General features: G+C 42.8%; 2 protein-coding genes across 5 annotated transcripts in view; both read right to left on the minus strand.

Annotated features, from left to right (window-relative positions):
• Positions 1-2,002: 2,002 nt before the first annotated feature.
• On the minus strand, positions 2,003-4,146 carry LOC138789934 (protein SPMIP1). Its single transcript, XM_069968805.1, has 2 exons — positions 3,624-4,146; positions 2,003-2,371 (listed from the first exon to the last, which is right to left on the minus strand). Exons 1-2 carry the CDS (start codon positions 4,045-4,047, stop codon positions 2,253-2,255), a joined length of 543 nt encoding a protein of 180 aa, XP_069824906.1. The 5' UTR covers positions 4,048-4,146; the 3' UTR covers positions 2,003-2,252.
• Positions 4,147-7,476: 3,330 nt separating this feature from the next.
• The window catches only part of FLNB (filamin B), a 157,934-nt gene continuing 142,049 nt past the window's right edge, over positions 7,477-23,361 (minus strand). For all 4 annotated transcript variants that reach the window (XM_069966985.1, XM_069966986.1, XM_069966984.1 and 1 more), the window contains 11 exons: positions 22,711-22,914; positions 22,433-22,585; positions 21,291-21,413; positions 19,565-19,831; positions 19,239-19,376; positions 18,139-18,254; positions 15,289-15,421; positions 14,194-14,370; positions 11,459-11,677; positions 10,412-10,615; positions 7,477-9,500 (listed from right to left, as the gene is read on the minus strand). In XM_069966985.1, coding sequence (XP_069823086.1) covers positions 9,313-9,500; positions 10,412-10,615; positions 11,459-11,677; positions 14,194-14,370; positions 15,289-15,421; positions 18,139-18,254; positions 19,239-19,376; positions 19,565-19,831; positions 21,291-21,413; positions 22,433-22,585; positions 22,711-22,914 — 1,922 coding nt within the window. In that variant the 3' untranslated portion in view covers positions 7,477-9,312. The remainder of the gene's footprint in view (positions 9,501-10,411; positions 10,616-11,458; positions 11,678-14,193; positions 14,371-15,288; positions 15,422-18,138; positions 18,255-19,238; positions 19,377-19,564; positions 19,832-21,290; positions 21,414-22,432; positions 22,586-22,710; positions 22,915-23,361) is intronic.

The raw sequence follows: 23,361 nt of genomic DNA on the forward strand, positions 1-23,361 counted from the left end.
AGTAACTGCCCAGGTGGGTAGTGGTCCCCTCCAGTGTGCTCATCGCTGTGCTGCTGCCGGACACGGTTCTCTCCTCCTAGCTAGCGGCTCTGGACGCTACACACACCGCTCCAGCTTGTTTCAGGGGGTCCCGGCGTCTGCACGTCCCCCTCTCCCCCCCCAAGCTGGAGCAGCGTGTGCAGCGTCCAGAGCCGCTAGCTAGGAGGAGAAAGCTGTGCCCGGCAGCAGCACAGCGATGAACACACTTAAGGGGAGCTTGGTTCAGCCTGCACGATCTAACAGTGGCCTGTGAGGGCAGGAGGATGGGTGCGCTGTCACTGTAAGTTATACTCCCGCCGCCGAGGGGGTTAATTTACATGTCAATCCCACTGCGACTATGTATTGTCATAGGGTTGAATGACACTGGATCCGCAGCAGAGTGTGAAATCCGCTAGGGATCCGGTACATGTGAAGGCACCCCTAAATATCATTAGGGATGATCACATTTTTAGTACTAGCGTAGTGTTTTGCTAGGTTCAGTGGTTGGCTTGTCAGCTGGCTTTCTTTGAACACCATCGTGCTACAGATGCCTGGAAAAGCTGGATCCAGTCCTGGGAAACTTCTCCCAGTTTCCCAGGACTGGATCCAGCTTTTCCATGCACCCAGAGAGAATCAACATGGAGTTGAAAGGCAGCCGGCTGACAAGCAGACTACTGAGCTCAGCAAAGCTCATCACTAGTAATGTAAATTCCCTCACCCCTAATTACTTAGGGGGACATTTATTAAGTCCTGCGTTTTCTGCGCCGGACTTAAAAATTCCCCCGCAGCTCCGGCGCTATGGAGATTTATGTAGAGGCGGACTGCCTCCACATAAATCCCGTGCGCGCCAGTGCGCACAGCCGAAAACCTACGCCAGCTGAGGACTGGAGTAGGTTTTCGGCGTAACTTTAACAGAAAAAGATAATGAATTGCGCGGACTATGAGCCCGCACCCCCGTTCCGCCCCCTCCACACACCTCCCCGCCCCCCCCCCCCCCCCCCCCCCCCTCGGCGTACCCGGCGGTAATTGCCGTTTTGCAAATATTTTATTTGCAAAATGGCCATTTTTTGAATAAAATATTCGCAAAACGGCAATTTCTGCCGAAAATCAAAGATACGCCAAATGATACATGTCCCCCTAAGACTAATACGCATGTTATACAATACTCGTTGAAGTCACTGGATCCGGCATGATGAGCAAAAGATCTAATGTACAGTATATGGTGGCCACTTGACCAAGTGAACACTTTGGAAAGTGATGCCTGGCTATCTCTCATAGACAATGTAGTTAAGTATGCGCAGTTACTCCATACAGATGGGAGTAGAGATGAGCGAACCTCGAGCATGCTCGAGTCGATCCGAGACCGAGCTTTCAGCATTTGATTAGCGGTGGCTACTGAACTTGGATAAAGCCCTAAGGCTATGTGGAAAACATGGATAAAGTCATTGGCTGTATCCATGTTTTCCAGACAACCTTAGAGCTTTATCCACGTTCATCAGCCCCAGCTAATCAAATGCCGAACGTTCGGGTTCGGATGGACTCGAACCCGAACCTGGTTCACTCATCTCTAATAAACACACTACACCAGTTATTGCTGTTCCTTTTCATCCTATTTTATGTTAATCTACAGAAGATATATATGTATACACACACACAGAAAGAGAGAGAGAGACACACACACACACATTTACCCTTTAAGGCACCAAGTATAAAATCGTATACTGTACATTAGGCTTTCACTACAAAGCAGAAAGGTGTACTGCTTCAAAGTTCAATGCCAAACCTTCTACTCCGATTCCTCTGCTCCAGCTGAACCTGTTTACCTATAGACTATAGACAACCCGTGCTGTGTTGCTGCTGCCTAGTAACTGTGCAGCAGATCAGACAGTTCCTAATGTGTTATTATAGGGAGAATACAATACACCAATCATTCAATGGATAAAGACACAATAAAATAAGCTCAGATGTAACATACAGTGTCATGTAACACTTGGCCATTTATTGTCTGAGTGCTCATTTCCAGCAGTAAAAAGATCAGGACGATAAAAAAAAAATCCAAGCCAGAAATAGGCCGGGTTCAGATGGCCACAAAATGGTCCCATTTCAATGTATTTTGACATGAGTCAAGTAAGTGTATTTATGGAGGATCCTGCTATTGTATTGGTACAAAATGGACCCATATTACGGCCACCTGAACGCGAATGTAGAATTAAAAGAACTTTTTGGTAGGAATGTCACAGCATCCGGTCACTGCTGGATGGTACAGAAAGGATTCCGTTCCTGCTGTAGAATGTGTCCTTCACAATCCGGGATCTTCCATGGATCGGACTTCTGAATTCTGTCACCACATCCCCTATAATGGAAATATTAGATGGTCAGCATTACGCTGAATTTCACTTATCAGCTGCTGCAAACTGGTGAATATAGTCCGTTCATTTATTATTAAGGGAACCTGTCACACTAACAAGGCACTCCAGTCTGCAGACAGCATGTTAGGCTGGGTTCACACTGCATTTTTGCAATCCGTTTTTTTCATCCGTTTTTTGTGGGCATCCGTTTTGATCCGTTTTTTTTTTTCATTGACTTTCATTGTAAAAAAACGGATCAAAACGGATCTTTTTTTTTTGACGGACACAAAAGTAGTGTCAGCTACGTTTTTCTGTCTGTCAAAAAAAAAAAAACAGATCTGTTTTGATCCGTTTTTTTTTTTACAATGGAAGTCAATATAAAAACGGATCAAAACAGATGCACACAAATGCATCCGTTTTTTTCATCTGTTTTGTTGCAAAAAATGGATGAAAAAAACCGATTGCAAAAACGCAGTGTGAACCTAGCCTTATAGAGCGGGAGGAGCTGAGCAGATTAATTGAATATAGTTTAATGGAAAACATTCCAAATAACAACTTAGCCAAGAATGAAAAGGAATTTTACATGAATAAGTAGTCACATGGGCGTTGCTTATCAATAACACACAACACAAACAGCTGTCAGTCACTGAAAGGACCACCCACTTGACTACTTGGCCCATCATTATCACAGGTTTACATAAATAAACAACAAATTATGCTAAAACTTTCACCCCAAAACTGAATATCAGTCTGCTCATCTCCTCCTGCTCTAAAATATGAGTTATGCATATTGGGCTGTTTTAAAATGGTGGCATGCAATAGAACAGTAGCTTTACACTATGTGGTCAATGCATGGAAAGTACTTAAATTGTAGAAAAAAAAGAAAGAAAACACTATACTTACCCTCGTTGCTTCCCCCACTGCAGTGGTCTTAGTGGTGCCCCACCTCAGACACTGATTAGTGGAGCAGGAAGGTACCAGCACCAGAGATACAATGGTGGCAGGGGAGCAAGGAGTGTAAGTATAACTAACACACACGGGATATAATATAAGTCTGGATGTAGCTATGGGGCTTCTGACAAGTCATGGGCCCTGGTGTTGGGTGCCAGAAATAATGCCAATAAGTCAGACATAGAGCCAGTTATGTGAACTATAGAAACATTTTGCACTTACGTGCATTTTAGAAACAGGTTTTACATGGAAGTGGACCTTGAATTGATATATGTAACATGTACAATTTTATACACGTCTTCTTACCAAGCCTCCAGCCATAATCCCAGGAGGACAATACGGGGTGTGGGTACTTCTCCTCTGGACCCCAGTGTTTCCTCACTTTTAGATACATGGACCTTCCTTTGCCTTCCTTGGAGAAACCATCATACAGCAGATGGGAGGTGTGAGATGTGACTGGCCTCATTTCAGACAAGTTCACTATATCGAGCTGGTTATGGTCATTTTCCTCAGTCCTGCTCACTAAGGGTGGAGGGGTCTTAATCAGAGGAGGAAGACTGGTCACAGCCTTAGGGACAAACATCTCTCTCTTCTTCCTGGTGGTCTTCACATGGTCAGGCTTTGGGTGGTCTTCATTATATTTTATCTTCCAGGCCATACGAGTTAATGTCTCCTTCTCAATAAGCTCCTTCCAACAGTTTTGGTTCCTGGTTGTCAGCAGGTCTCTCATGTTGAGAGTGGTATATTATGTAATCAGGTTCTTACTGGGGGCTGTGGAGCAGATCCAAAAAGAGGAGGATACCAGTAGCCAGGCTGGGGAAATGTGATCAGTAGCTGAGTCAGAGTATACTGACATCTCCAGGGAGACAGCCATGCGGAGGGACTGGGAGGGGTTGTGTGGACAAGCACTCGGCAACTCAAAAAACAAGACACGAATAAATAAAGCAGCACAAGAATACTCAAGAGGCACTCCAAATACTAATGAAAGGACAACTCCTCAAGTGTCTCAGCAAACATGGAGTAGATTAAAACTTAGATTTTCTGTAAATGTTTCTAATATTTTTGCTGTCTTTTTATCCAACTAGCAGCAGAAAATAGAAAACATGCAAGAATGCTTAGGTTCAAGCAAAATTAAAACAAATACTGTCAACCTGGACTAAGTGATATGGAGACCCATACATCCAAGTACATACAGCAGTGTGTGTGTGTATATTATTAACCAAGTGAGCAAGTTTTCTGTGGATCAGTTTCACTGGGAATCCGCTAAGGCCTCATTTACACATTCTGTAGTTTTCCAGGACCGTATATTATGTCCACAATCCACAGAAAATGTGTCCGTAGTGCAGTCGTTACATCTATATAAATTACGGATCAACAAAAATTACAGATGCTCCCATAGACTTCACTGGGTAAATCTGCAACGCAATTACAATCCAAACGAGGACATGTCGGCTCTATTCATAAGAGAGCCGGCCGGATACGGAGATCGCTGGGGGGGGGGGGGGGGGGGGTCTGGGATCTGACTCTCCACGATCTCCTACTTTTCAGGAAATTTTACCCGGAATACCCCTTTAAAAAAAATTGGAAATTGGAACAGCGCTCCATAGCACAGATCAGGGGGATATGTGGTAGGTGAGAGAAAAGATTAAAAAACTCTCACTTGGTGGTATTGTGCAAGGGGAGGCACAACACTCAACAACCGCATGTAAAGGATCGCTGCCGCTCCCAGGTAAACCATACAAAATGGATAGAAATAAAACAACCTCCCTCCAACGAGGGTATGTTCGGGCGCAGATCCCAAGGAGATGCAAAATTCATGTATTAAATTTATTGGTAATAAAAAGTGTTGCCATTAATGTTTTTATTACTAATAAATTTTAATACATGAATTTTGCATCTCCTTAGGATCTGCGCCCAATGGCGGATTATAATGTGGGCGGTTTGGGCGGAGGCCCGGGGCCCGAGGCTCCTGGGGGCCCATGCCACGCCACCCACATTATAATGCCGCTGCGGCCCAGCCCCCCCTCACCACTGCAGGCTCAAGAGTCCTGCTCTTACTGTCCCCCGGCTGTTGCGCAGCTGCCGGAGGTGTCCTGTCCTATCCCCCGGCAGCGCACACATCAGAGAGCTCCCCGTGCGCTTGTGGCTGTGACTTCCGGCGCACGGGAAGCTCTGTGATGTGCGCGCTGACGGGGGATAGGACAGGACACCTCCGGCAGCTGCACATCAGCCGGGGACAGACGGAGCCTGCAGGACAGGAGAGGATCGACGGGGGAACGGGTTGTAAGGTGAGGTTTTTTTTTTGTTTTTTTTTAAATCTGCCTGCACAGAGGGGGGGAAAAGAGGGGGACCATCTATAAGAGGGGGGGGGGGAAAGAGGGGGACCATCTATAAGGGGGGGAAAGAGGGGGACCATTTGTAAGAGGGGGAAGAAAGAGGGGGGACCATCTATAAGAGGGGGGGAAAGAGGGGGACCATCTATAAGGGGGGGGAAAGAGGGGGACCATCTGTAAGAGGGGGAAGAAAGAGGGGGGACCATCTATAAGAGGGGGGGAAAGAGGGGGAACATCTATAAGAGGGGGGGAAAGAGGGGGACCATCTATAAGAGGGGGGGAAAGAGGGGGACCACCTATAAGAGGGGGGGAAGAGGGGGGACCATCTATAAGAGGGGGGGAAGAGGGGGACTATCAATAAGGATATAAGGGGGGGGAGAGGGGTACCATCTATAAGGGGGGAAGAGGGGTACCATCTATAAGGGGGGAGAAGAGGGGTACCATCTATAAGGGGGGGAAGAGGGGTACCATCTTTAAGGGGGGAAGAGGGTGACCATCTATAAGGGGGGAAGAAGGGGACCATCTCCTATAGGATTAGCACCCTCCCCTCCTGACATCCTCTGTGCTGCTGGGACGCTGCAACCTAACCCTATAAGATCAGCCCCCTCCTCTCCTGACATCCTCTGTGCTGCTCGGACCTCTCCTATAGATCAGCCCCCTCCTCTCCTGACATCCTCTGTGCTGCTGTGACCCTCCCCTATTAGATCAGCGCCCTCCTCTCCTGACATCCTCTGTGCTGCTGGGACCTCTCCTATAGGATTAGCACCCTCCTTTCCTGACATCCTCTGTGCTGCTGGGACCTCCCCTATAAGATCAGCCCCCTCCTCTCCTGACCTCCTCTGTGCTGCTGTGACCTCCCCTATAAGATCAGCACCCTCCACTCCTGACATCCTCTGTGCTGCTGTGAGCCTGCGACCTCCCCTATAAGATCAGCTCCCTCCTCTCCTGAAACCAGGTGGCAGTATGTTTATTGGGGGCAGTAGAGGTGGGGTGGACAATGCTTACTGGGAGCAGCAAGGGACCAAACATTATGTTTATTGGGGCCAGCAGGGAGGGGAGGCAGGCAGTGTTTATCGGGGACAGCGTGGGGGGGCAGTAGCGGAGTATAATGTGGGTGGATTGACCCGGGGGGGGGGGGGGCCCAGGTTGGGTGGATAGCCCGGGGCCCAGGGTACATTTAATCCGCCACTGTCTGCGCCCGAACATACCCTGGTTGGAGGGACATCTGTGCTTGTCACAGCTGCTTCCTCGTTCCTGGGATGTCCTATAGGAACTGTGTTACTTAGCCAATCACTGGCCAAGATGGAGAACCAATGAGTCACTGGCTGAGCGGGGCAGTTCCTGTGGAAGTGAAATCAGAAGAACAAGGAAAAAAAAGACTCGGAACTCTTCAAAACGACAGCTTCAGAGCATTGGGAACGTGTTGATCAGTACTACTTTTATTTTTACACTGCCCTCAGTCATATATAATTTTTTTTAATTCTATTTCATTTGAAAACACAAAGTTTTTTTTGGCTTGAAGAAGAGTCAAAGTGATCAGGATTTTTGCAATTTTGCAGACAGAAGGTCTAAAAAACACATAGAACCACTTTGAAGCCTAAGTGGTTAATTTCAGAGTCACAATAATGTCACCCCTATCCACTCCATACCACTTTACAGGCAATGCCATTTGCAGACTGGGCATATCTTGGTTTAGTGACTCCTATAGCCCTTGGCCCATCCACCTTAAAGCTGCAAGACCATAAATGATGCTTGTATACAGATACATTTATATTAATTCAATGGTTAAACATGAACATGCAGCCAAGAATGCATTTTGCATTAGATACTAAACAATTTATTCCAGTTTATTGGTTTCTTTGTTTGGGGTTTACAAAGTAGTGAGATTCACAGTGAGGCACAACGCACAGTAAAAAGCATCAGATATGTAGTTCAGCTTGATAGTGTTTTAAAAACATACAGAATGTTTCTAGAAAAGTTTATTACAAGGAGATACTTTGCTATAAAGATATTTTACATAGAAAACAAAATACATTTGTTAAAAAATAACTTTTCTATTATTGAAAACCTCCCAGGAAAAGTTTACAATCTGATGCTCTGTTTTATGGCTACATTAATAAAGATGTTAGGGAACCGCAATGGGCACCAACAGAAGGCTTGCACCTGGGTTAACCTTATTTTTCTATTTATACAAGTTAATGTAGCCAATATATAAAATCATATACAGGATAGTGTTGGATCTTAGTTTAGTGATCAGGTTAACTCAGTTTTCTGTACTTTTTCACCCACCATAATAGTTTATAGTATAGCCTAAAACATTAATTATCATCCAGACAAAGGCAATTATCACCATATATGTCATTCCAAGTGACCATATCAGATATACAATTAATAAGGTTAATTTAGTTTCCCCAAATATCTTCATATACAGAAAGCCATGTAGAAGAAATTACTTTGCTTGATATAATTAGTCATAGGTATGATCAATAATATTAGAAAACTAAAATCAAGCACCGGGGGTAATGACACTCATCTAATACTTATATCTGTGGAAGGGTTTGAGGAGGCGAAAAATTTTCCATCAAAAAATTTTAATCCATTGAATAAGGTCTTTCATGGGGCTGTACATTTATTCTGTCAGGTCCGTATAATTCTTAAATATTATAGTTTTTTTTTCAAGGATTAAATGTGCATGCAAGTGTAGCTAAATGCATCTCACTCCAAATCTGACCCAATCAGATGACCTTTAGGCCTCATGCACAGGTGTGAGCATATGTTAACACATGGAATCCCTAGACCCAGAAAGTCCAAGGCACTCTGTGTGCCACCATACTGTGTCCCCCTACAGCACTTTTTTTTTCTCCCTTAGAAGCAATACAACATCCAATGGGGATAGCCACGTGTGAAACTAAAGGTTCAGTATGGCTTCCTCTACGGGTACAGTATTACGGTTCAGTATGAGCTTGACATTGTGTGGAGCCATATTATGGATACATGCATGTGCCTTAGTAATAGTTGGGTCAATTTTAACTATTAAAAAAAAATTGATTTTAGTCCAAGAAAAAAAACAACATATCTATACATTCCCCAAATATGTAAACAATATAATTTAGTGTTACTGAGAAATGTCATTCGATCCAGTAATAATGTGAGATTTGGTCTTTTTTTTTAATAACTTTTTACCGCCCAATGGCTGAACAATGAGAAAAAGGTGCTAATATAAAAAGTACCTGACCTCTCACTACTTAATTAAACTCTATGGACGTTAGACTGAGGACTACAGGTTGGGATGATCAGTAGTTCCATTACATATCTAATAGTGAGGAAATCATTCCAGTTTTATTGATCCTTAAGACAGTGTCATTGGTCCCCTTCTTAAATGATTTAATCATATCTACCAGGAAAAAAAGTTATTCTGCTTGCCATTCACAGAGTTAAACAATATCAACAAGTATAAATAAGCCCTTCCAGCAGTAGAGATTTGCTATTAAATTACCAAATGGACACCTAAAACACATACAAATTTTCAATTCCCTAGTATAAAAAAGTCACATAAAAAATTAAAAGTTTTTTTTTCCATTCACACTCTGTCAGCTCCATGTGATCAAATAATGAAGATCTCTTGTTTTTGCCGAATCCAGATTTGGAAGGTTCTATACATTTTATGGGACGGTGACGTGGAAGGGGCTGCCAGGGATGTGCTCCTCTCCCCATTTTACCACTAGGGTATAATCTCCTTTTTCTTTGACGTGGTAAGTGACATTATATTGCTTATTTCCAAGATGTTTTACAGAGACTTCTTCACATGGTATTGTGGGCCCGTGCACACCAACTAATAACATGTTAGAACCTGGGGAAAGAAACAGGTAGGGATAAGTGAAAATGACAATAAATGTGGGTGATTTATGTATAGAGCAGGGATCAGGAAGCTAAAGCTTTGGCTCTCCAGCCATGATGGGAATTGTAGTTTTACAACAGCTGGAGGGCTGCAAATTACCAACAAGGAAAATCAGGCATTAGGCCAATTTTACATGAGTGTAATACAGATGCAGGTCCGGCCTGACCTCATGTCTGGTATCCTGTACTGACAGCTATCAGTTCAGGCCATGACTTACATCCATAATACCGATGCAATAGTGCCCACTTTACATGTTCGGGTGAAACCGGCCTTACAGAGTCCTTTCAAATTAATGGGTTGTCATATAATGACGGACGAGACTGGAATCCGCTCTTAGGACCCTATTACACCAAACAATTATTAGCCATACATGGCAGATTACCGCTCTGTCTGATAATCATTTGATGTAATAGCGCCTGTTTAAAGACCTTCAACAGTGCTGCTTGTCACTCCGTGTAATAGGAGTGGTGGCAACAGACCACCGCTGACTTCAATGGACAGCCCGAACAATCAAATGATCATTCAGGCAGCCCCTCCCACAGCTCCCTGAGTATGTAATAGACATCAAGCGGAGAACATGGAGTAAGCGTGCGCGAACATGACAGGTCAGCCCTTGCTTCTTCCTCTTAATCATGCCGTGTAATACGACCCCTAGGTTCTCTGTTCAGGAGCCTCATCTCTTGGCCAGATTCAGAATGTGTAGCGGTTGTGCCAGGTTTCTACAGCTCAGCTCTCATTCACTTCCATAGTGGTTGAGCTGTAGTAACCTGGCACATCGATTTTTCAATGTACAGCTCCTTTCCTAATGATAGGCCATTATTATGTGGAATCGGACAACCCCTTTGCTATGTCTATAAGCTTACCTGCTTTACTGCAGTCTACGGTGAAGCTGCTCTTCTGCCCTAAGTATGCTTTTGATAGGCCGGCTCCTTTGGATGTGACTTTACTGGCGTCTGAAGCAAACCTGGGTAGCGCACTATACACTGTCTCCGTTGAGGCACGAGTCACCGACTGCACTATTATAGAAGATGTTTCGCTGATACCTCCAGCACTGACTAGTCGCTGACCTAGGGGATTCCAAATGCAACACACACATGTAATGATGAACAAACAACTGAAGATACCATACATAAAGCTTAAAGACACAAGTCAAACCGAAAAGCTATCAACGCTGTTGTTAAACCACATAGCACAATGTACAGTACAAGTCACAGCTCTGGTTAGACGGTTATATTGGAAACTTATATTCAAACGTCACTTTAACATATAACACACGTTAGCACTATAGAACAGAGATCCTTGTACTGATTACCTTCCTGAAGTGAAACACTTTGCACCTCCTTCTCCTCCTGCCATAAAGGAGGTAAAACACCTAAATAACAAAAGTATTCATAGCGCCATTACAGAATGTGACGTGTTTAATGAAACAACTTAATATTGCCCAAAAACGGTTTTATCCGCATTTGAGGGAAACTAGAAGTAGTGAGTCAGAGATCGGTGGGGTCTGGGTGCTCAGACCCCCACTAATTGCTAGATCCAGTGGGGAAAACATGTCCTCTCTCCACTCTTTCCTTGTGATAGGAGACTGACTTCTGTAGATGACTATGTGGCAGTCTCCTGAAGCTAGATATGAACATATTTTATTCATATGTTTTTATACTATTCCTAATGCATCATGTTTTTAAATGAATCATGAAAATAAAAAGAGATAAAATTTCGATTTGTGAACTATGCCCATTGCGCTTTCTTGTGTGTATATATATATATATATATATATATATATATATATATATATATATATATATATATTTATTTTTATTTATTTTTTTTTTTTTACTTACACACACACACACACACTCCTACATCACACATGTCAACACAGACCCAGGAGGACACAACAGTATACACACCTGTGACTTTAGCTTTGAATGGACTGCCAAGGATGTGATTGGGGCCTCCATACTTCACACCAATGTTGTAATTTCCTGGAGCCATTGGCGTATAGAGCACCCTGTAACCCTCTGGACACTCTTTACATTCCATTGTCACCTTTGAAGGACCCTCAATGGTGACTGACAGCGCCCCAGGTCCTGCTTTAGATGTGTTGATTGTGAATTCTGATTGTTTACCTAGCAAGAAAAGATACACAAGAAAAGTAACAATCTGTTTGGTAGGGAAAGACGGTGCCACCAAATATACAATGGCTGTGGCCTTCAGAGATATACAAAGATACTAGGCAATTACATAAGAAGCGATTGCTAACTGAGCAGTCGTTCTCACCAGTGGCTATTACAAGGGAGGTGTAGTGGCCACACTTTTTAACATGTTGGGACTGACAGGTTGTGAGCCATTTGGTATTAGCAGAGCTACGCTCATGGAGGGGGGTACTAAACAGGGGACCCCCTAATGTTCACATGCCCCATAATCCAATTCCAGTATTGAGACAAAAGATTATCGCTAATTAAAATTTGTACACAAAGCCAAAAATTTGAGACCAGCACACAGGCACAATGGTTCATTGTTAAATGGAATAAGGAATATCGGCTATGTAGTAATGAGCTTGCAGTGTAAAAGGACAGAAACACACACATATGAATGCATGGCAGGGCTTATCAGAGCGGCACAGGCTGACAGCATGGGGGGACGGCATCATTTCCGGACCATCAAACTGTCAACATATCTCTCCTTAGCCTAAAAGCTGTGCTGTCTGCTCAGAGCTGATATGCTTACATGATGAGCGCCGAGACAGGACAGTGACCAGAAAGAACAATTCAACGAGAAGTGCACTTACAGTGTATGAGCTGAAGATGTCACTAAACATTTATCAACACCCCAGCAGGTATAATAAAGTAGTAGGTGCCATGAATGAGTGCTTACCAAGTATGCTGTACTTAGGAGGTATACAGTGTAATTCAAAATTGTACCCATTTTACTACTCTCAGCCAATCAAGTTTGATCTTTAGATTTGTGAATAGGGACTAGGGCACTTAAACGGGTATTTTGGTATGCAAAAGTTGACTTGTGAAGTAAAAATTCTTAATAAAGAGTAATATAAGTTTTTCACAAAATCCCTCACCACTTAGAAGCCTACTGTTTGTTGTTTATAGCTGGTGGCCTTGGGTCATGATGACCCATCAATCTGCTGGCCACACATGCTCATTTGCAGCAATAGGAGATATAGGAGAATAAGCTGTTTGTCTATGAAACAGCAGAGGATGCAAACTAGCAACTCATGTGAGAGGCTTAATGGTAAAGGAACACAATATCAAGCGCAAAAGAGGCTGGAGACTCAATCTTTAGCCAGGTGAATACAAGTGTAGTGTCCCAGCACAGGTTCTAGCACTAAGAACTAAGTTCTAAGCACCTGGGCAAAGTAACCCCTAAAGTTCTCACTGTAGGATGAAGGAAAAATGTATTGTGTGTTTTTCCCCACTAGGTGTCACTACTGTATTTCTTGTATGTCTAATGATCTGCACAGCTGAAGGAAGCATTGGGATAACTTATGTCACATGTTTGTTCTCATCCTATCTTTCTCCTTTCGTAGCTCCTCTTCCTCTCATACACACAGCCCCACCAATTGCCAGTAGGTTTAGTTTGCCCCTACAAAAGGGAGGTTAGTTTCTGGTGGGACAGGAGTTCTTGAGTTCTCTAGACAGGAGTGTTGGAGAGAGAGCAAGACAGTGTGAGTACTGTATTCTATGCTGTTCACCAGCGCTAGCATGCAGTACTAGACCGCCTCAGGAGGAAGGACGTCCTCTGAGTATCACCTTGTCCACGCCAGAGATACTCTCTCCACGAAACAGGGCGGCATACCTGACTTCGGTACTGACCCCAGTAGGACAAAGTTGCAGTTCAAGCCTACGTATCCTTCTGTAAAGTATGCCTATTCCGGGAAGTCCTAGGAACTCTGCTCAACCCAGTGCAGGGACCTGGGACCTTGTACTACCCTAGCAGGACGGGTATTCCGATACTATAGGGCATAAGGCGGTCAGATCAAAGATATCTATATACGAGTATCTTTTTCTTCTGTTTTTCATTACGCTATCCCTGCAGAGTACACAGCTACATTGGACAGGGCCCTCAAGATGCTCCACTACTTCACTTTCCTCTTGTCTGCAAACTACTACTACTACCTCTTGTCTGCACCTACAGTTACCAAAGTATTATTGTAGTGCACTAAAGTTTTTAAGTAAACGGACGTTATTCTGGTTAAGTTATTGGACTCTGGTTTATACTACCTGCACACCAGTTATCTGATCATCAGTTGGGTAATGTGAAACCTCAGGAAAAATGCCTGTAACAAGTGCCGAAGTGACCCAACACCCACAGAGCTGCCACAGCACCGTACAAGCTACCCTGGCATATGGCAACCCACCTCCCGCACAAGGAGAGAACAGCTTGGAGTAAAATGTCCGCAATGCATGATGGGGGCCATAGTCCACTTATTTAGTGTAGAAATAGAGATTATTATACTGGATAAAGAGAAATAAGCTGCTTTTACACACCCTTTGAAATCCACCCCATCCTTTTTTTTCTCCAGCTAATGTTTGCCATAAGGGCACAGTTGGGAGGCTACCATACCTATGGCTGACTTTTATTTTCTCTTTGCTCTACGGATGTTATCACAATTAAGCTAGTTACATACCTGTAACACCTTTCTCCAATCCAGCACCATAAGCTGTCACAAGAGCAGAGTCACCCTCCTGTCCTGGTTCTCCCACTCGCACCTTGAAGGGGCTACCAGGCACATGGCTTCCATTAAACTTAACATCGATGGTGTGTATGCCATTTTCTCGGGGAATAAAACGAACTGCATACTTATCTGCAAAAAAAACATAAGTTCAGTTATAAGAATAATAAGAATTAGAGTAGAGCGAAAACAAATGCTTGAAGGCTCGACTTTGGTAACAAACTTCATTGATGTGTGTGTTGGGGGGGGGGGGGGGTGTGCTGGTTACCCTAGGCCATTATGTTTCGATAACAGACACCAAACCATTATCTGTCCATCAGTTATATCTCCTGCACAAACAATTCCATTTACATTTTTTGTTCTAATTTTTGTACAATTTGGCCCTTCAAGGGATGTAATGGAAAAATTAAATAGGTTTGTGCAAGACACCCTAGAACTTTGGAGTTCTAATGTGTCTTGCACAAACCTATTACTTTTTATTGTTATGATTTTCGTTCATTTCGTGTAAACATCCCTTCAAAGAATGAAACATACAAAGATTAAAACAAAAAATATTCTGTGGGAGCTATAACTGATGGCCGAATGATCGCCATTTATTGAGGTTACCCAAGCATGCTCCCTCAACACTCAGAGACCAAATAATTTCAGTTGGTTACTAAACAGGACCATACAGTATACAACAATGGAGGCTGCCTATGAAAATGTAAAATGTTTAAAGGGGTAGATTACCATTACTTCAAGGAAAAAGTGGAGGAGCAGTCAAGGTAAGTGATGCCCTAATTTCCCGTTTGCCATCAATGAGAACTGGAACATAACTGGTTAGTTGGGGTAATGCTCTGCCTGTTCCTTTGCACCAGTCGTAAAGCTATTCCCTGATGTATGTTCTTTTTTCAAAATGAACTGTAGGTAAGAGCTTGCAACGTGGGAAATTAGCATGGGTCAAGGTGAAGGTGGAGAGGAAGTTACTTGGTGCACTCGAACCGTATATTTATAAGATCAAAATTCATATATCATGTGAATTGTGTAAATGTTTTACCCATCTATCCTTACCTGGTTCCAGCTCGGAAACATGGCATTCCTCCACTGCTCCCGAAGGACTGTGCACTTTGGCATCAATCTTTCCCTTTGCACCATTCAGTCTGATGGCGAATGACACCGGCTGATTGACCTTCAGGCCAGACTCCTAAAAATCCCAATTTATATTAGAGATCTAAGAAAACAGATGAACTCCCTAGTGTGAGACATATATAATAGAGAGCCTGGTCAATGACTAGGCCAATGCATAGGAGGGTTGTTCAATGCCAGCAGTGCAAGAAAACAATGAAGGCTTCTATTGAGTGACTGCAAACAACGATTGTGGAAACTCAGAGGAATTCACAAAGAATAAAAAATAACCATAATGCACCTTTAAATAAAACAATGAAAAATTCTTATGTAAGCGGCTAAGCTTAGCGTGTATCCAAGATAGAAAACACGTTGCCAGGGAAATATCTTTCAGCTCAGTAATTTTATATATGTGGTTTGTGTTTTATGAGGCTTTGATTTTATGTCTTCAGTAATAGTTTTCAATATACAGTTAGATGTTATGTCTCAATGAGATTTACAGTGTTTAGAAATGTGGCTAAAGTGGCTTTAATCAGAGTCATGTTTCTCAGATTGATAACCTATCCATCTTAAAGGGATTGTCCACCTTTGGGGGGCTTGTCAGCAAACTAAATTTAGTCAGAGAAATGATTGATAGCAGATATCAGCTGTTGGTTCTGTACTCTGTGTAGCATGATTGGTTACGATCTGAACACTAGACCCCAATGACCATTCTATACAGCAAGAAAAAGGTTTAGCTACGCATTTCTCTCCCCAGCTTGCCGCAACGTCTATCTTACTACAGGTGACAGACTCCTGCTATAGTCAGCCATGGAGTGACGCGCTTAACCACATGCTTCTTTCGGCTCTATTGATTGTTAGTGGTCTTAACGCCCTGACCCTAAGGGTATGTTCACACTGAGCAATAGGCAAAGAATTTCCTACAAAATCTGTGCTTAATTTAACATGTCTTCCATTTGAAAATCTGTCTGTAAAATATGTACAGTGCAATATCCCATTGTGTTTAATGGGATATCAGCTCTCATATCATTACAGATTAAAACATTTGGCGTGTCTAGAATATGCCAAAAGTAGATTTTTTTTCTTTATTTAAGTGGCAGTGACCTTTTAAAGAGGATGTTCCATCAAGTACACTCTTTAAAATCACACATGAATCGAACGGGGCCGGCATGGGGAAAACGGTGTCGCGGTCCTTTTTTTTTGAGCCGTGGCCCGGTTCCTGCATACGGCCAGGGGCGGATTTACTTTACCATAGGCCCCGGGCTGTTCACCAAGCCTGGGCCCCCCCACCCCACTGTAACTTTGGAAGCACTAGCCTGGCGTTCATAGTACAGGACAGATAATGTCATGATGTCCTGATTTGTACAAAATTGCCATAAAAAAAACTGATTTTTGCAAATCATGGCGGAAGTGTAGCCAGGAGACAATACACCATTGAAAGTATAAGTCTTTTTGGGTGGTCATGGGCCCCCCAGGAGCTTAGGGCCCCGAGCTGCCGCCCGAAACGCCCCTATTATGATCCACTACTGCATACGGCGCCACTCTATTCATGGTTACCGGGACGGGGGTGAAGCACTGGAGGTGGGCTGCCCCCAATGGGATGAAACCCCCACCCCTCCATGACTCAGCTCCATTATACATCAATCAAAGCTGCACATAGGAAATAATTTTTTTTCCCCTAAGAAACACTGCCCTCACATGCAACATGCCCATTTCCACAGCTTATTCCTTTCTAGGGGCTTATTCACGCTGAGTAAAATCAGGCAGAAATTCGCTAATTTCTGCCTTATTTACTCAGCGTGAATATGGCGTATGGGTATAATCTGCAATACCTGAGATCCAGCGATCACAAGAGCAGAACCGTCTCAACAAACCGTCAATTTCCAGCTAAATGCTAAAGAGGGGCTGAGCTCTGCAGCACTGCACAGGTACGCCTCTGTACAGGTGTGACAACATGGCCACATCCGGCCGCCCTCTTTAGCAAGTAACCGCATTAAGGAGATAATTCCTGTCAAAGGTCTTTAAATGAAACACAAGAAACACACCATAATGCCACCGTGACCTATTAATGACCTTGTGAGGGGCCTAGGGGTACCATTTAATAAATAAAGATTCCCACTCATTATAATAGTAGCCACACACACAAAAAAAGAAGTGATTTTATTTCTGCACAGTCCTCTTCTGAAGCTCTCATTGAAATCAACGGGAGCTTTGCAATAGGAGTGCCACATGCTACCTAGAGCTAATCGCCCAACACTAAAAAAAAAAAAACTCCACAAATATATACTTTCAATAATTTTAGAATAGAAAATTTTGCCTAGTTATGTTTATTACTGAAGTAGAAAAAGCGCCAGTCTCCTTTAAGGGCCGAGTCTGGTATTGCAGCTCAGCTCCATTGACAAGAATAGGGGTGATTTAGTTGGCAATTTTCCAGTATTATGTTCAATTTATATAGTTGGAGACTTTATATTTTCTGCGACACAAAGCTAAAAGGACTCAAAAATGTTTTCATTAGATGGGGGCTGCTTCTAAGGGAATGCAGTAGAAGGAACTTATTAAAAAGTGGGAGGGGGATTTGTAGTGGAAAAAAATAGCGACCATAACAACCGATCAAGACCTTTTGAAATATTAGGGTCAAAATCAGGTTTATGGGAAGGAGACTGCATCCCTTCCCATAATATGAGATATATAAGAAATACATATGTTAGTCACACACATCCTATCTGCTTGACTTGAGAACAAGGACTTAATGGGTCACCAGGTGGCAGACAGTAGAGATGCTTCCTTGTGCCTCACCTGAAGACTAGAGACAGTGAGCCGGCGGGCGTCATCCGAAGGAGCGATGATCGGAACCATGAATGGACTCTGTGGGATATGTTCATCATTAAACTTGATGATTACTTCGTAGTCACCTGAAATAAGGGAAACCGGCATGGTTACTTTTCATATTGATTATATAGCACATGTAGTATATAATGCATTACCATTTAAAGTGTCCCTATCAATAGAAAAACTTTTTTTTTTTTTACATGTCACAGAGACATTTGAAAAGTTTTGATAAGTCAGGATCTGAGTGTTCAGACTACAACTGATCTGGAGAACGAGCCTGTGCTCAGCACATTCTCTCCGGACTCTGTGCCACATGACCAAGACGGACGCACAAACTTAGTCTATGGATCTGTCCGACTCACCCACACACAGGGCGGGAAAAGGAGTATACAACAGCGTGGTCTTCTCCCAGCTTCTTCTCCTTACTGGTCTCTGTATTAACACTCAGATCATGACTGATCAAAATTTTTGACAAGTCAAATATTTTTTCTAATGACAGGTTCTCTTGAAAAAATAAATTTGCAGGCTGTACAAAATTTATAAGAATGAGGATAAATTCCTATACATGAAAACTCTAGATTGTCCAATCTTTCCCTTCCTTGACCACGTCTGTTGCGGGAGGAGTTGGATGGCCATACACCCTAAATAACTGCCCATTCTTGCTGATTTTTCTCTAATGTGACGGCCTTAAAGAGGTATTCCAGCCTAAAAAAAAACAAAAAAAAAAACAAGATTCTCCTTCTGGTCCCTTGGTGCTTCTGTCTCCTTCAGAGATAAACACTCTGGAAGGACTGGAAGGAGAACAGGAACTGCAGAAAATGTTTTTTTTTTCTGTTTTTTTCCTGCCCCAACTAACATGGTCTATTGTAACAACAGATACAATGGTTTCTATAGGCTGTTTTCTCCACTGAAGGTAATTCTGCTAAGGCAAACTCTGGTCACTAGGGGGCAGTAGTTACATTAGGGTGTCAGAATAGTTCACAGTTACCTATCTAAATGCATGCCAATCCAAATTATATGTATTTATTTGGTTTGTGCACAACAGTATTTGCTCACGAGAAACATACCAGGCTCATGAACAACATAAGAAACCCCACAGGATCCATCCCTTCGGTCCTCAAAGGAGATCTCTGCTTTGCTTGGCCCTTCGACAGCAATGGAAAGTCCTCCAGCACCTGCTTCCCGTGTCCAGATGTTGAATTCAGCTGGAGAGAAGCAAGACAGAAGTGTTAATGTAAATTCTTCATACTCCTCTCTTTTTTTTTTTTTCTTAGAACCATTAGAACTTGCTCCTACTTTGTAGCTGTATAAGATCCTGTCTAATGTGTTCATCTTATGACCCGAATGGAAAGGCTAAGATAATACAAATGATATTACTGGATTGGTTTCCTACCTGGATTCCCAGCCTCCCCTCTCTCCAGGCCAGGACCTCCAGCCTTGACTTTCTCGGCTCCTCCTTCTCCCAGTGGCCCCACAGTAAACTGGAAGGGGCTTCCGGGCACATGCTCCCCTCTATACTTGACGCTCACTGTATGCACTCCCATCTCTTCGGGAACAAATCGGACACAACAGGTACTGCGGCCAAGATCAAGTATTTCAGCCTCATCCGTCCTTCCTGAGGGGCTGGTAACTTCAGCAGACAGTTCTCGCATATCGATTTCTGAGGAGACAAAGCCAAGGTGACTTACTATAATGTCTCTAAGAATACCAGTGAAACGTCTCAAGCACTGGCCAAGCACAGAAAATGGATGTCATCAGCGGACCATAGCGGACAGGACTGGGGAAAAAAGAAAATATTCCGCGCACAGCCAACATGCCTCATGCTTCAGTGGCTTGTCTTTGAAAGGTCGAACAAGGATGGTGCACATTTTTTTTGCACATCTGTATTCCTGCAAATTATGTGACAGTCTTAAAGGAGTTGTTTGGGATCTAAGAAAAATATTTTAGCCAGAAATAGTATGACATTTATAAATTGCATTCACTTGAATGGTGCTTAGCTGCAATTCCTAACATAGGCAGACCATAGAAAAAAAATAAAGTTATTTCTGGTTGAAAAAAAAATCAATATAACAGACTCCACCTTGAAATTCACTAAAGTAAGCAAGACTATCAAGGGTAATAACAGACCAAGGACTAAACCTGGGATTCTTCCATATTTATTTGTTATTTTGGAATAAGATAAATGAATGAGGGGTTATCCAGGATTAGAAATAGAACAGCTACTTTCGTGCAAGAACAGTGCCACCCCAGTCCTCAGGTTGTGTGTGGTATTGCTATTCAGCTCCATTCACTTCAATAGAACTGAGCTATAAAACCTACACCCAAACTGAGGAAAGAGTGATGCTGTTGTTTTTATAATTCTGGCTAATCCCTTTATTAAATGCCACGAAATTGAAGCATTTAGGACACAAGCAATACCAGTTTATTGGGATAAAGCAATGTTCTAAAAATATATATATGATATTAATGATATTCTCCAAAAATGTCTGCATGCAGTTTGTCCAACAAGCCTTGTTAACAGCCATGCTGAGTATTACACACACCCTCCTCCTGCCCTAACGCCTTAGCTGCCCTGGTCAGTGGGGCAGAGGGAGTAGATTGAAGATTCTGCTTCTGTCCATAAGGTGGCGCAAAAGGCAGAGTTTTTGAAAGAGCCTCTCGTGACAAAGCCAATAGGAACCAAGTAGCTATAAAAGCACAGGACAGATTAGAAGAAAAATAAGTATACATAGAGCAAACTTTATACAGGGGGTCACATCAGAAGGGTAGAAGAAATCAAATACAGGTTTTAAAAAATGTTGTTTCAATTTCCTTATTATATATAATCAATCTATAAAATGGTATGCCGACAGATGTGCACCTACTGGCACAGGCTCGATTGACTATAAACAGCCACGCTTAGAATGGGGTGACCCAAACATTGTCAGTAGTTGAATATGGCTGCACCATTAAAGTCAATGTTGAGAAGTCCTGTGCCTACACCTTATGATCCCATTTAAAAAAAACAGCCAGACTTGTATATTGTCTCACAAGCTTGCACTTGTGGTACGGCACATTATATCGCTGAAAATATTTGGTGTATGTAACATGGGAACCTACAGATTATCTAATAATCTCACCTGGTATTTTTAAATTAAGCTCACAAATGCCCCCTACTGTAGCGACAGAAGGAGCCTTTCTCCGCCGTGTAATTCTCTCCTTCATTCTTCCTTCTCCAGTTACTTTGGCTGTGTAGGGACTTCCTGAAATCATATAAAACAAGCAATAGTTAAAAACAACACACAAAACTATCCTGTCAAATACAGATCCGAACTTTGATGTCTCTAGATGGATCACAGAGTATAATTAACAGTGAAACTACTCCTTTAAAGGGGTACTCTGGGAGTAGAACATTGATGGCCTTTCCTTTAAGGGTTTATTTGACTGAACTCCGTACAGCCACTACACATTGCACATGGACTCCTGACAGTCAGTATAATAAAGATGATGTGACAAGAGGTTGTGCCTGTTACTCCATCTTGTTTAACTCATGTGAAGAGGACGGGCTCGATACCGAGGTCTGAACATGTCAAATGTTTTTGGAAGTGACAGGTACACTTTTACACATCAATGTCCCATTATAAAGAGAGACCATCTTTATTAATATCCTCACAAACCCCTTCAGCAGTAGTACAACAACATGATACTAGGAAAGACTACGCCATCTTGGTTTATTATCCTCACAGATGAGACAACCTAGACTCCATGGTAAAGTCAATGGGGCAGTACTGGGTAGAATAACTTTACCATAGGCCTCGGGCTATTCGCCAAGCTTAGCCCCCCCCCCCCCATCCCGTGGTAACTATGGTAGCACTAAAGTGGTGCTCACAGTACAGGACAACCTATGTCATATGTACCCTGCAGCTGTTAAGCTGTATGAAAAAAAGATCAGGCAGCACTGTGCCCAATCTTTTCTAAAGTACTTCTATTTTGAATTAGGCACCTAAGTACCTTAACAGAGGCGCCATTGTCTCCTAACATTACTGAATGCTCTCCTGGCTGCAGTTTTGCTGGGATTTATCTAATTTATGGAAGAATTGCAACAGGGAGACAGTACAGCATGAAAAGTTATACATCTGTTTTTGACGGCCAAGGACCCCATCTCCCCCCTCCCCAGAACCCCATCTCCCCCCCCCCCCCACCCAAAACAGACCTATTATAGTCTGCCACTGACTGCATTGCTGACCATACACTTTGGTGAAAACTGACGGATGGGTCTTACCTGGGACATGTTCATCGGCAAATTTGATGGATATGATGTAAATTCCTGGCTCTGTTGGACAATAAGACACCTGGCAAGTACCATCATCCAAGTCTTCAGTCTGAATGTCAACTTTGCTAGGTCCTTCAATTGCTAAGGAGAGTCCACCATAACCTAAAGAAATACACATAGAAAATGTTTTTTTGTTCATGGTTATATTATATATATATAATATGTGTGTGTGTGTGTGTGTGTGTATGTATATTTTATATTACCAAAGGTAGAGGAAAATCACTGACCAGCTTCCCTCGTGTCCACCACAAAATCCGACATCTCATATGTACGTCCATCTGTCAACCCTGGTCCAAAAACTTTCACCTTGCTGGCATCTCCGATCTCAGACTGGTATACCATAATGGATATAGGACTGTTGGGCACATGACGCCCATTCTTCTTGATGCTGACCAAATGTTCTCCTACTTCCCGTGGGATGAAAGAAATACCTGAAAACCATAAAACCACAGGAAAGTTACTAATTTTCTGACAAACCTGAAAAACAATAAAAACTTTTCATTAGCTTTCCACAGTATACCACTGGAACACCTCGCTCCCTCTCTCATCCCTGTCCTTGCTGGAAACCGAGCCAACAAAAATTGCAGGCAAAAGATTCCCTTTAAACAGTATAAAACCAGCACCAGGGGTAGTGGAAACCAGGTTACTGATACTGACCATCAATGGATGCAAGATTGAGAAACACATGGAGTTTATAATCTCCAGTTAATAGGTCTACATAATACACAGAATAAATCTCATGTTAAACAACAGCAGAAGACTAATTAAAACCAAAATGGACTACATCACAAAAGAACATATAATCTAATAAAGTAATCCTTATAATAATGTTGTTCAGGGAAGAAACAGAGTGCTGCACCTCACACCTATGGCTGATA

This window comes from Dendropsophus ebraccatus, chromosome 4, assembly GCF_027789765.1.
Source record: "Dendropsophus ebraccatus isolate aDenEbr1 chromosome 4, aDenEbr1.pat, whole genome shotgun sequence".
Taxonomy (NCBI): Eukaryota; Metazoa; Chordata; class Amphibia; order Anura; family Hylidae; genus Dendropsophus; species Dendropsophus ebraccatus.